The 12,930-nt window shown below is 39.8% G+C and overlaps 1 protein-coding gene across 2 annotated transcripts in view; it reads left to right on the top strand.

Moving 5' to 3' along the window:
* Window positions 1-12,930, top strand: part of LIX1L (limb and CNS expressed 1 like) — a 28,698-nt gene that overhangs the window by 10,208 nt on the left and 5,560 nt on the right. Inside the window, exons 3-4 of one of the 2 annotated variants that reach the window (XM_037021736.2) lie at window positions 7,036-7,083; window positions 8,952-9,092. In XM_037021736.2, the coding sequence (XP_036877631.1) occupies window positions 7,036-7,083; window positions 8,952-9,092 (189 nt within the window). The remainder of the gene's footprint in view (window positions 1-7,035; window positions 7,084-8,951; window positions 9,093-12,930) is intronic. The other variant, XM_017665743.3, reaches the window with a different exon arrangement.

Raw genomic sequence — 12,930 nt, 5'->3', positions numbered from 1 at the left:
TTTCTTCTCTGGAGAACTGTTCAGCTCCTCTGACCATTTTTTTAATTGGATTATTTGCTTTTTTGTTTGTTGAGGTGCATGAGCCCTTTATATATTTTGGATGTCAACCCATTATCAGATATTTCATTTATGAATATATTCTCCCATACTGTAGGATACCTTTTTGTTCTATTGATGGTGTCCTTTGCTGTACAGAAGCCTTTCAGCTTAATATAGTCCCACTTGTTCATTTTTGCTTTTGTTTCCCTTGCCCGGGGAGTTATGTTCATGATGAAGTTGCTCATGTTTATGTCCAAGAGATTTTTGCCTATGTTTTTTTCTAAGAGTTTTATGGTTTCTTGACTTACATTCAGGTCTTTGACCCATTTCAAATTTTTGTGTATGGGGTTAGACAATGATCCAGTTTCATTCTCTTACATGTAGCTGTCCAGTTTTGCCAACACCAACTGTTGAAGAGGCTGTCATTTCCCCATTGTATGTCCATGGTTCCTTTATCATATATTAATTGACCATATATGTTTGGGTTAATGTCTGGAGTCTCTATTCTGTTCCACTTGTCTGTTGGTCTGTTCTTGTGCCAGTACCAAATTGTCTTGATTAATGTGGCTTTGTAGTGGAGCTTGAAGTTGGGGAGCGAGATTCCCCCTCACACTTTATTCGTCTTTCTCAGGATTGCTTTGGCTATTTGGGGTCTTTGGTGGTTCCATATGAATTTTTGAACTATTTGTTCCAGTTTGTTGAAGAGTGCTGTTGGTAGTTTGATAGGGATTGCACTGAATCTGTATATTGCTTTGATCAGAATGGCCATTTTGATGATATTAATTCTTCCTAGCCAAGAGCGTGGAATGAGTTTCCATTTGTTAGTGTCCTCTTTAATTTCTCTTAAGAGTGTCTTGTAGTTTTCAGGGTATAGGTCTTTTACTTCCTTGGTTTTTTATTCTTTTTATTCTTTTTGATGTGATTGTGAATGGAATTGTTTTCCTGATTTCTCTTTCTGTTAGTTCATTGTTAGTGTATAGGAAAGCCACAGATTTCTGTGTGTTAATTTTGTATCCTGCAACTTTGCTGAATTCATATATTTCTTCTAGTAGTTTTGGAGTGGAGCCTTTAGGGTTTTTTAAGAACAATATCATGTCATCAGCAAATAGTGACAGTTTTACTTCTTCTTTACCAATCTGGATGCCTTGTATTTCTTTGTTTTGTCTGATTGCCATGGCTAGGACCTCCAGAACTATGTTGAATAACAGTGGGGAGAGTGGGCTTCCTTGTCTTGTTCCCTATCTTAGAGGAAAGGCTTTCAGCTTCTTGCTGTTAAGTATGATGTTGGCTGTGGGTTTGTCATATATGGCCTTTATTATGTTGAGGTACTTGCCCTCTATGACAATTTTGTTGAGAGTTTTTATCATGAATGGATGTTGAAATTTGTCGAATGCTTTTTCAGCATCTATGGAGATGATCATGTGGTTTTTGTCCTTCTTTTTGTTGGTGTGGTGGATGATGTTGATGGATTTTTTAATGTTGTAGCATCCTTGCATCCCTGAGATGAATCCCACTTGACCATGGTGTATGATCTTCTTGATGTATTTTTGAATTCGGGTTGCTAATATTTTGTTGAATATTTTTGCATCTATGTTCATCAGGGATATTGGTCTGTAATTTTCTTTTTTGGTGGGGTCTTTTCCTGATTTTGCTATTAGACTGATGCTGGATTCAGAGAATGACTTTGGAAGCATTCCCTCCTCTTCTGTTTTTTGGAAAACTTTAAGGAGAATGGGTATTATGTCTTCTCTATATGTCTGATAAAATTCAGCAGTATATCCTTCTGGCCTGGGGGTTTTGTTCTTGCGTAGTTTTTTGATTACTGATTCAATTTCGTTGCTGGTCATTGGTCTGTTTAGATTTTCTGTTTCTTCCTTGGTCAGTCTTGGAAGGTTGTGTTTTTCTAAGAAGTTGTCCATTTCTTCTAGGTTCTCCCGTTTGTTTGCATATAGATTCTCATAGTATTCTCTAATAATTCTTTGTATTTCTGTGGGGTCCATCATGATTTTTCCTTTCTCATTTCTGATCCTGTTTATGTGTGTAGATTCTCTTTTTCTCTTAATAAGTCTGGCAAGGGGCTTATCTATTTTGTTCATTTTCTCAAAGAACCAGCTCTTGGTTTCATTGATTTTTTCTATTGTTTTATTCTTTTCAATTTTATTTATTTCTTCTCTGATTATTTTTATGTCCCTCCTTCTGCTGACTTTGGGACTCATTTGTTATTCTTTTTCCAATCTCAATAATTGTAACTTTAGACTATTCATTTAGGATTGTTCTTCCTTCTTTAAATACGCCTGGATTGCTATATACTTTCCTCTTAGAACTGCCCTCACTGCATCCCATTGAAGTTGGGGGTTTGCCATTGTTGTCATTTGTCTGCATATATGCTTGATCTCTATTTTAATTTGTTCATTGATCCATTGATTGTTTAGGAGCATGTTGTTAAGCTTCCATGTGTTTGTGAGCCTTTTCATTTTCTTTGTACAATTTATTTCTAGTTTTATACCTTTGTGGTCTGAGAAGTTGGTTGGTAGAATTTCAATCTTTTTGAATTTACTATGGCTCTTTTTGTGGCCTAGTATGTGGTCTATTCTGGAAAATGTTCCATGTGTACTTGAGAAGAATGTATATCCTGCTGCTTTTGGGTGTAGAGTTCTGTAGATGTCTATTAGGTCCATCTGTTCTAGTGTGTTGTTCAGTGCCTCTGTGTCCTTACTTATTTTCTGTCTGGTGGATCTGTCCTTTGAAGTGAGTGGTGTGTTGAAGTCTCCTTGAACGAATGCATTGCATTCTATTTCCTCCTTTAATTCTGTTAATATTTGTTTCACATATGTTGGTGCTCCTGTGTTGGGTTCGTATATATTTATAATGGTTATATCCTATTGTTGGACTGAGCCCTTTATCATTACATAATATCCTTCTTTATCTCTTATTACTTTCTTTGTTTTGAAGTCTATTTTGTCTGATACTAGTACTGCAACTCCTGCTTTTTTCTACCTATTGTTTGCATGAATTATATTTTTCCATCCCTTGACTGTTAGTCTGTGTGTGTCTTAAGGTTTGAGGTGAGTCTCTTGTAAGCAGCATATAGATGAGTCTTGCTTTTTTATCCATTCTATTACTCTTTGTCTTTTGATTGGTGCATTCAATCCATTTACATTTAGGGTGATTATTGAAAGATATGTACTGATTGCCATTGCAGGCTTTAGATTCGTGGTTACCAAAGGTTCAAGGGTAGCTTCTTTACTATCTAACCATCTAACTTAACTCTCTTATTAAGCTATTATAAACATACTCTGATGATTCTTTATTTCTCTCCCTTATTTTTCTTCCTCCTCCATTCTTTATATGTTAGGTGTTTTTTATTCTGTACCCTTTTGTGTTTCCTTTGACTGCTTTTGTGGGTAGTTGATTTTATTTTTTGCCTTTAGTTAGTATTTGGTTGGTCTGCTTTCTTTGTGTGACTTTATTTTCTCTGTTGACATCTATTTAGCCTTAGGAGTGCTTCCATCTAGAGCAGTCCCTTTAAAATACCCCGTAGAGGTGGTTTGTGGGAGGCAAATTCCCTCAACTTTTGCTTGTCTGAGAATTGTTTAATCCCTCCATATTTAAATGATAATCATGCTGGATACAGTATTCTTGGTTCAAGGCCCTTCTGTTTCATTGCATTAAATATATCATGCCATTCTCCTCTGGCCTGTAAGGTTTCTGTTGAGAAGTCTGATGATAGCCTGATGGGTTTTCCTTTGTAGGTGACCTTTTTTCTCTCTCTGGCTGCTTTTAATATTCTGTCCTTGTCTCTGATCTTTGCCATTTTAATTATTATGTCTTGGTGTTGTCTTCCATTGGTCCCTTCTGTTGGGAGTTCTTTGGGCTTCCATGGTCTGAGAGACTATTTCCTCCCCCAGTTTGGGAAAGTTTTCAGCAATTATTTCTTCAAAGACACTATCTATCCCTTTTCCTCTCTCTTCTTCTTCTGGTACCCCTATAATGCGAATATTGTTGCATTTGGATTGGTCATACAGTTCTCTTAATATTCCTTCATTCCTGGAGATCTTTTTATCTCTTTCTGCCTCAGCTTCTCTGTATTCCTGTTCTCTTATTTTTGTTCCATTAACGGCCTCTTGCATGTCATCCAGTCTGTTCTTAAGCCCTTCCAGAGATTGTTTTATTTCTGTATTCTCCCTCTCAATTTGATCCTTTAGCTCTTGCATATTTCTCTGCAGGCCTGCCAGCATGGTTATGACCTTTATTTTGAATTCTTTTTCAGGAATATTGGTTAAATCTATCTCCCTTGGTCCTCTATCAGGGGTTGTCTGGGTGATTCTGGACTGCATCAAATACTTCTGCCTTTTCATGGCTTTAGGGGTAGTCGTAGTCAGGTAGCACGTGTGTCAGCTGGGAGAACAAAGTCCCTTCCTGCTTGCTGGTTGCCTTGCCCTTCTCTGCTGCCTGTGCTAGTTACCCGCACTGGGAGCAGGCTTTGTGTTAATTTTCTGAGACATGGCAGGCGGGGCAGCCCAGAGCCCTGCAGGGAGAGGCAGATGTGCCGGGTGTGTTCTCCTGTGAGAATGGCATCCCTTCATGCCTTTGCCTGTGCAGGGTAGCTGTTCGCTGCTGGTGGCTTGTGTCTCGCCCGGGTGCCTCTGCACTGGGAGGAGGCTCTGGGCAGCTTCCTTGGGTGTGGTTGCTCCCAGGCTGCTCTGCCGGGGCCGTGCTGTGGGAGGGGGAATGAATGGCAGGCTGCTTATCGCCATGAGGGGCTTCAGAGCTGCATTGCCACCCAGGGGGTTAGGGTGCCTGAAGTTCCCCAGGGTTCCCAGCTGCTGGACTGAGTGTACCCGGATGATTCTGTCCAACTGTGAAGCCCCTGTCCCTTTAAGACTTTCAAAAAGCACTCACTTTTCTTTTGTCCTGGGGGAGCCAGCTGTGGAGACTCGCTCGCAGATTTTATTTTTCCATTTCCCTAATATCCAGCACACCATGCAATGTGTGTCTGTGCTCCCAGTGCAGATTACTAGGGCTGGGAATTTAGCAGTCCTGGGCTCCCACTCCCTCTCTGCTCCAACTCCTCTCCTCCCACCTGTGGGCTGGGGTTGGGGGAGCGTGTGGGTCCTGCCAGGCCGTGGCTTGTATCTTAGCCCCTTCCTGAGGTGCTGAGTTCTCACAGGTGTAGATGTAGCCTGGCTGTTGTACTGTATCCTGAGTTCTCACAGGTGTAGATGTAGCCTGGCTGTTGTACTGTATCCTCTGGTCTCTCTGTTAGGCATAGTTTTATTTGTTGTATTTTCAAAAATATATATGATTTTTGGGAGGAGATTTCCACTGCCCTACTGATGCCGCCATCTTCTACTGAAATCTTCTCTGTGTCTTTTGATTGGTGCATTCAGTCCATTTACATTTAGGGTGATTATCGATAGTTATATACTTATTGCCATTGCAGACTTTGGATTTGTGCTTACCAAAGGTTCACGGGCAGCTTCTTTTCTATGTAACCATCTACCTTAACTCACTTATTGCACTATTATAAACACAGTCTGATGATTATCTCTTTCCCTTATTTTTCTTCCTCCTCCACTTTTTATATGTTAGGTGTTTTATTCTGTACTCTTTGTATTTCTCTTGACTGATTTTGTGGATAGCTGATTTTATTTTGCCTTTAGTTAGTATTTGGTTAGTCTGATATCTTTGCTGTGGTTTTATTTTCTCTGGCGACAGCTATTTAGCATTAGGCATACTTCTATCTAGAGCAGTCCCTTTAAGTAGAGATGTTTTGTGGGAGGTAAATTCCTTCAACTTTTGCTTATCTGGGAATTGTTTAATCCCTCCTTCAAATTTAAATGATAATCTTGCTGGATACAGTATTCTTGGTTTGAGGCCCTTCTGTTTCATTTCATTGAACATATCATGCCATTCTCTTCTGGCCTGTAAGGTTTCTGCTAAGAAGTCTGATGATAGCCTGATGGGTTTTCCTTTGTAGGTGACCTTTTTTCTCTCTCTGGCTGCTTTTAATACCCTGTCCTTGTCTTTGATCTTTACCATTTTAATGATTATATGTCTTGGTGTTGTCCTCCTTGGATCCCTTGTGTTGGGATATCTGTGGACTTCCATGGTCTGAGAGACTTTCCTTCTCCAGACTGGGGAAGTTTTCAGAAATTATTTCTTCAAAGATACTTTCTATCCCTTTTTCTCTGTCTTCTTCTTCTATAATGTGAATATTGTTCTGTTTGGATTGGTCACACAGTTCTCTTAGTATTCTTTCATTCCTAGAGATCCTTTTATCTCTCTCTGCCTCAGCTTCTCTGTATTCCTGTTCTCTGATTTCTATTCCATTAACAGTCTCTTCCCCCTCATACAGTCTGCTCTTAAATCCTTCCACTGTTTGTTTCATTTCTGTTATCTCCCTCCTGAATTCATCCCTTGGCTCCTGCATATTTCTCTCCATCAGCATGCTTATGACTTTTATTTTGAATTCTTTTTCAGGAAGATTGATGATTTCAGTCTCACCAAGCCCTCTCCCTGACGCTTGAGGGATTTCTGACTGAACAAAGTTCTTCTTCCTTTTTGTGGTGATGGGAGTGGTCGCCGGCGAGTGGCGTGTGCGTCAGCTGGGAGAACAAAGTCCCTTCCTGCTTGCTTTTCATCTTGCCTGTCTCTGCTGTCTGTGCCAGTCAGTGCACAGGGAACAACAGCCTCTGGGTTAATCCCCTGAGCTGCTGTGGGTGGGGTGGCCTTGGCATGGCCTAGGGCACTGGCGGGGGTTGCAAGCGAGTGGCATGTGTTCTGCCACAAGAACGGAACCCCTTTATGCTTCCCGGACTCTGCTCCCATTTCTGCTGTCTGTGCCGGTCAACCACGCACAGAGAGCAGCCTCTGGGTTAATCCCCTGAGCTGCATGGATGGGGCAGCCCTCAGAATGGCCTAGGGCACTGGCGGGGGTTGCAGGTGGGTGGCGCGTGTTCTGCCGCGATAACAAAGCCCCTTTGTACCTTCCAGACTGTGCGCCTGTCTCTGCTGTCTGTGCCGGTCAACTGCACACAGACAGTAAGTAGCCTCTGGGTATGGGCTGGTTAGCCGCATGGGGAGAAGTCTCTGTTCTAAGCTGTGTGTTTGCTGCAGGTAGGGCTGCTTCCTGGCTGTTCCGCAGCAATGGCAGGTCAGCCAGTTTGCTTGCAGTGCTGTCAGGCAGGAAGGACTGGCAGGCTGCCTATTGCCTTGAGGAGATTTGGAGCTGCATTGCCACCTAGGGAGCTAGGGTGTCTGAAGTCCCATAAAGTTCCCAGCCTGCTGGGCTGAGTGTGCCAGGATGATTTTGTCCACCTGTTAAACCCTTGTCCCTTTAAGACTTTTAAAGCACCTGCTTTTCTTTTGGCCCAGGGCAACCAGCTGTGGGAACCTGTTCACAGGCTCAATCTCGGACCTTGCTCTTCTGCTCCTCCAGTACCCAGTGCACCATGCAGTGTCTGTCTCTGCTCCTAGGGCAGACCACCAGGGATGGGTATTTAGCAGTCCTGTGCTTCCACTCCCTCCCCACTCTGATTCCCTTCCTCCCACTGGTGAGCTGGGGTCAGGGGAGTGCTCAGGTTCCGCCAGGTCACGGCTTTGTATCCTATCCTTTTCTGTGAGATGTTGGGCTCTCACAGATGTAGGCTGGCTCATGTACTGTATCTTCTGGTCACTCTTTTAGAAATAGTTGTATTCGCTGTATTTTCAAAATATATATGGTTTTGGGAGAAGATTTCCGCCACCCTACTCACACCACCATCTTGAGAAAATCAGCTTATATCTTTTATTTCTACTTTGACAGATGACATTTCTCCTGGCAGTTTTCTTCATAGATGACTTTTCAGAAATAGCACTATACAGTAGAATGGTCAGAAGGCTAGTAAACAGAGAGAGAAGTAGAAAAAGAGAAACTGAAGAAGCAAGAAGATTTAGGGTTAGTGTATATGCTGTCTCAGAGAGACCTGTCAGCTAAAGTAAATTGGTAGTTACTGATATTAAGGGTGGTAAAGTAGCAAACATATCCTGGTCTACTTTTTAAAATCGTAACATCACGTTCTTCCTTTTCTCTAATGTTAATTGTAAATGACAAAGGCTACGAAAGGCCTTTGAGGCAGCCAGTGAAGATGAATTATAAAGGAATACTATGGTACCTATGGATCTGAAGTTGAGTGATTTAAGACTTCTGAAAATCAGACTTGTTCTATGATACCTATGTTGGATACAATGTAAAAACATGAGTTTTCAACTCTTTCCTCCTTTTCTTAGGTCAACTTTCTTTCTTCTAACCTAGCCACTTTTCTCCTCCTTGCTTCCACTGGGAGGAAAAAAAGACTATAAATTCCTTCTTCAGACCTTATGCACTGTTCAGAGATAGCTCCTAGGCTCACTACATTATTAGGCAAACTGCCTGCTCACAACTAAAAGTGAAGTCCAAGAATCCCAGACAGGTGCTCTGCCAAAGCAGCATAGATCAGCTTTGTTCTAATCTCAAGTTACCTGGAAGGATAAGAAAAACTTGCCTGTCCACAGAACAAGAGAACAAGATACAGATTTCTAACAGGATGGCCAGAATCTGGCTTTTGAATAATTAATTCTTGCTGAAAGTTTTAACAGCGGTATTTTTCATATCCAGTGATTATATGCTGACTTCAGCAGCTGTGTTCATTTTGCAGTCAATTTGGTATGAACTACAGCCATCTTCAGTTCCTTAATGACTTAAGGATGTTGAATCAAAGTTATGTTTCCAAATGCCCCAACCATTTTACATTAAAAACTTGGAGGGTGTGTTGAACAAAATGATTTATCTAAATCATGTCCAAGTGTCTTCTATCCCAAGTGTTTCCCTCCTATTGTAGCTTCCTCTCTCCGACATACATACATACGTATTTTCTCTCTGTCCTGCCTAGTTTTGTCCCACAAAAGCTGAGGCCCGGCGGAGTGCTGCAAAGATTGCACTAATGAACTCTGTGTTTAATGAACATCCTTCCCGAAGAATCACTGATGAGTTCATTGAGAAGAGTGTCTCTGAGGCTCTGGCATCTTTCAATGTAAGTTACTTGGAATTGGAAGAAAGGAGAGTGGGGAATGGCTGGTTGGGAAACAGCAGGATTACTTGAGGAACAGCAAGAATTCTTGCTTTCCTTCTAATCTACATCTCTATTCTTTCTGTTTATTCTCTGTCAATCTTTTGTATTACATGCTCCATATGTCTTAGTCTTTAATTCTGTGTATGTGTGTTTATGTTTTTGTTAGTATTTTGTCTCTTTCATTGTGTCCCTTTGGTATCTAGAAACATTTAATTCAAGAATTATGGAATTTTATAGATACTCCAAAATAAAAATTGAGTTTCATTTTGCTTTTCCCAATTTTGGTTTAAGACCTTAGTCCTTTCTTCCTTCACTGTTCTTTTTTTTATATGACTTTTTTTATTGTCACTTGTTTCCTGCCTCAATTACTTCATCTTATTAATAAAAAACACTTTATAATACGTGTCTTGTCTTTTTCCCTTTCTATGAATGGGGAGGATAGTTTATTTACTCTCTTTAAAAATAACATCTGTTCTTTCAAGTGATGATGATGATAATAACCATAGCTAATCCTAATTGAATATTTACTTTGTGCCAGGGATTATTCTAGGGAATTTATATGTATTTTATCTCATTTGATCTTCACAACAAGGCTATGAGGTATAAGTACCATTATTACCCCTATTTTTACAGATGAGGACAGTAAAACCCAGGAATGAAGTTTTGTCTAAAGTGATATAGCTGGTTAGCAAGTGGCAGAGCCAAGACTGGAACGCAAGCTGACCTGTATACTTTTCTAGCTTAGAAGTATATCTTGGAAATTAACACTGCCTTCTTCCTTCCCCCACAAGTTCATTGGTAGGGTGATAAAGTCAGATCAATTTTGTTTCTTTTCACTTTGCATTTATGATGTAATTATATGTATTAAACTGCTTCAGTTATCTGTTGTGTGGATTAGTGCTGAACATTTTCAGTCATAAATTGGCTTCCCTCAGTTATCTAGGATGTATCTGTTTTTCTCCCATTACTCTTTGCCCAGTCAGCAGCATCTGCAGGGAATAAAAACATTTTTATGTGACTCAAAGCCAATTAAAATTAAGAAAGTACATTTGTCACTGTTAATTCATCTAATGTACTATAAAACAAAACAGTTTGGATTGTAGAAGGTGGTGGTTATGAGTATGAACTCAGAATTAGTTGTTTTGAAATTATGGTTCTACTAAGCTATGTGACTTTGAGCAAGTTACTTAATCTAAGTCTCAATTTTCTCATTTATAAAACAGGATAACAATTGTACCCATCGTATAGGATTATTTGATAAAAATATATTCAAGCACTTAGCACATGTTACCTGTTTAGAGGCCTTTGAATGCAAGTAATAGAAAATCTCATTTCAAACTGATTTAAAGGAATAAATAAAGGAAGGAAATTTATTATCTAATGTAACAGGAAGCCCAAAAATAGGGAAAAATTCAGGGCTGGTTGATTTCATGGATCCAAAATATCTACTGGACTAAATCCTTTCCATCTCTCCACTTATCCATCCTTTAGATTCTAGCTTTGTCCTTGAGCTAGCTCCTTGCAGGATGCAAGATCGCTACAGAATTCCATATATTAAATACAGACATAACTATATTCAGAGACAGAGGAAATCACCTTTTCTAGTGTCTTTTTAGTAGTAAGGAATCTTTCCCCAGAAGCCCTCCAGCAGACTTCATCCTTACCTCCAAATGGCCAGAATTGCTGTCTTAAAACCAATTATAGGTGGAAGGGATTAGGCTTTATCCACTGGAATTAGAATAAAATTACTCTTTCCTGAGACGCACAGGAGATGAGTACATACTAGAAAAAGATTAATGTTCTAAGGAACATTAATGTTTCTAAGGAAGAAAGAAATAGATATTGGGTGGGTCACCAGCAGTGTCTACTACAAAGTGTTTTAAGAAATGTAAACTATTATTATTCTCATGCCACTATTCCTCTCTGATTAACTCTCAAAGTTAAGCATTTAATAGATTCCTCATTAATTTCCTAATGAAATCCTTGTTCTCAAGAGTAACAGTTTTCATTTGGTCATAGCCATGGGTAAACAGTAATGTCCACATTCTTTGCTTTTAGCTTTTGTTCTTTAAAAGTCCTGAATTGGACACTATATTATACTATAGCTTTGAAAAATCACTTTGCCTCTATGAGTCTGCGTTCCTTACTTGTAAAGAAGTAGGCTGAATTAAATTAACTAATTCCAATTATATTCTAATGTTTCCACCATTTATCAAACTATTCTGTGATTAAATGCTTATTGAATAAGTGGAGTTTGTTTATAACCATGTTCAGTGTAAAAGTGTCATATGAGATAGAAGGCACCAGCTGGTCAGTCGGGCCACTTTAGTGTACTCCCCATAGGTTACAGATGTGCCATGATTATTGGTCCCCTCAGCTCTCAGACAGCTGAGCAAGGCCTGGGGCAGATGGACTTCTCTGCCCAACAGCCTCTACTGACAGGCTGCTCTGTTAACAGCCTCCTCTGTATATCCCACTTGGCTATAGAGATATGATCATCATTTTCTATGTGCCATATTATGGAAAAGTTTGGAGGTACTGAATAAGGTATTGTATTGAAAAAGTAGAGTAAAAAATGAAAACAATTGCTTGCTTCAGAGCCCTAAATCCTAACGGTGAAGATGACCTTTTTCCTTCCTCCCTCTAGCTTTTCACCTTTAAATCCGAACTTTGTGATCTTTGCACCACAAAGATTAACTACATGTGGCATTGTTGTTTTTCATGAGCCACAAAACAATATGGGTTGATCTTGAGTAGTTCTGAGTTTTTATTGATTCTAGCAAACACAGTGAAAACAAATAATAATAGTAAGATAGCATTTATGGTATACTTACTAAGTGCATGGAATTATTTTAGGTGTGATATATATATATACAGTAAAACCCCATGATAAAGTGTCCCACAATAAAGTGAATTTGATTGGCTCCTGACCTCTACCCAGTCCCCTCTCTCAAATAGAGCAGGATAGAGTTCTTATCTTGGCATATGGGGTTTGTGTGGAACTAGCTAGGAAGTATAAGCAGCTTCTCAGGAAGCAGGAAGAGAAATTTTGGTCCCTGTGTTCCCAGTAGTATGGCTTTATTTTCCTAGATGAGATTGACAAAAGGGTCACCAATAAACCAGGAGATGCCCTATTTTGGAAGTCCCAGAAAGCCTCAGGATCTGGAATTATAATACTAGTAAGCCACCACCAAAGAGCGCCAAATCAGAGCCAGTAGCAGAATGGAATTGGACTGTGTAACAGTACTAAGCCCAGTACAGTAATATACCCACATTTTATATGATTGGAGTTTTTAGATCACATTTATCCATTTTTAACTTAAAAGAAATATTTAATTTCCAAAACAATCTTATATGGCAGATCTATGACTATTACCAATGAGGAGACTGAAGAACAGAGAGGTTAAATGATTTCACCAAGGCCACAGACTCGTAGGAGCTCCAGTCCATGCTCTTAACTTCTATACTATATTGATTTTTGCACAAACTAGGCTTGCAGGTCATCAATGTATCTTAGTTTTACCCCTGCAGGGTCATGTCACCAGTAGAAGACATATGAGGCAAATGTTCAGGAGGCCAAATTGCTATCCAGAATTAGCCATGCTGACTCCCTTTAAACCACATTTGCTCAACTGTCCTCTAGACTAGTCCAATCCTGTATGCTGCTGAACTCACTCTATTATTTTGGCTAAACCAGGGCTCTTCTCTGTTTCAGCATTCCCCCTTTGTAGATAGGGAAAGTCAGATTGACCTCTATCACCCAAATTAAAATGTGTGATGACTTTGGAATCCTCTAGGT

This window comes from Manis javanica, chromosome 4, assembly GCF_040802235.1.
Source record: "Manis javanica isolate MJ-LG chromosome 4, MJ_LKY, whole genome shotgun sequence".
NCBI lineage: Eukaryota > Metazoa > Chordata > Mammalia > Pholidota > Manidae > Manis > Manis javanica.
This window is presented reverse-complemented; position numbering and strand designations above follow the sequence as displayed.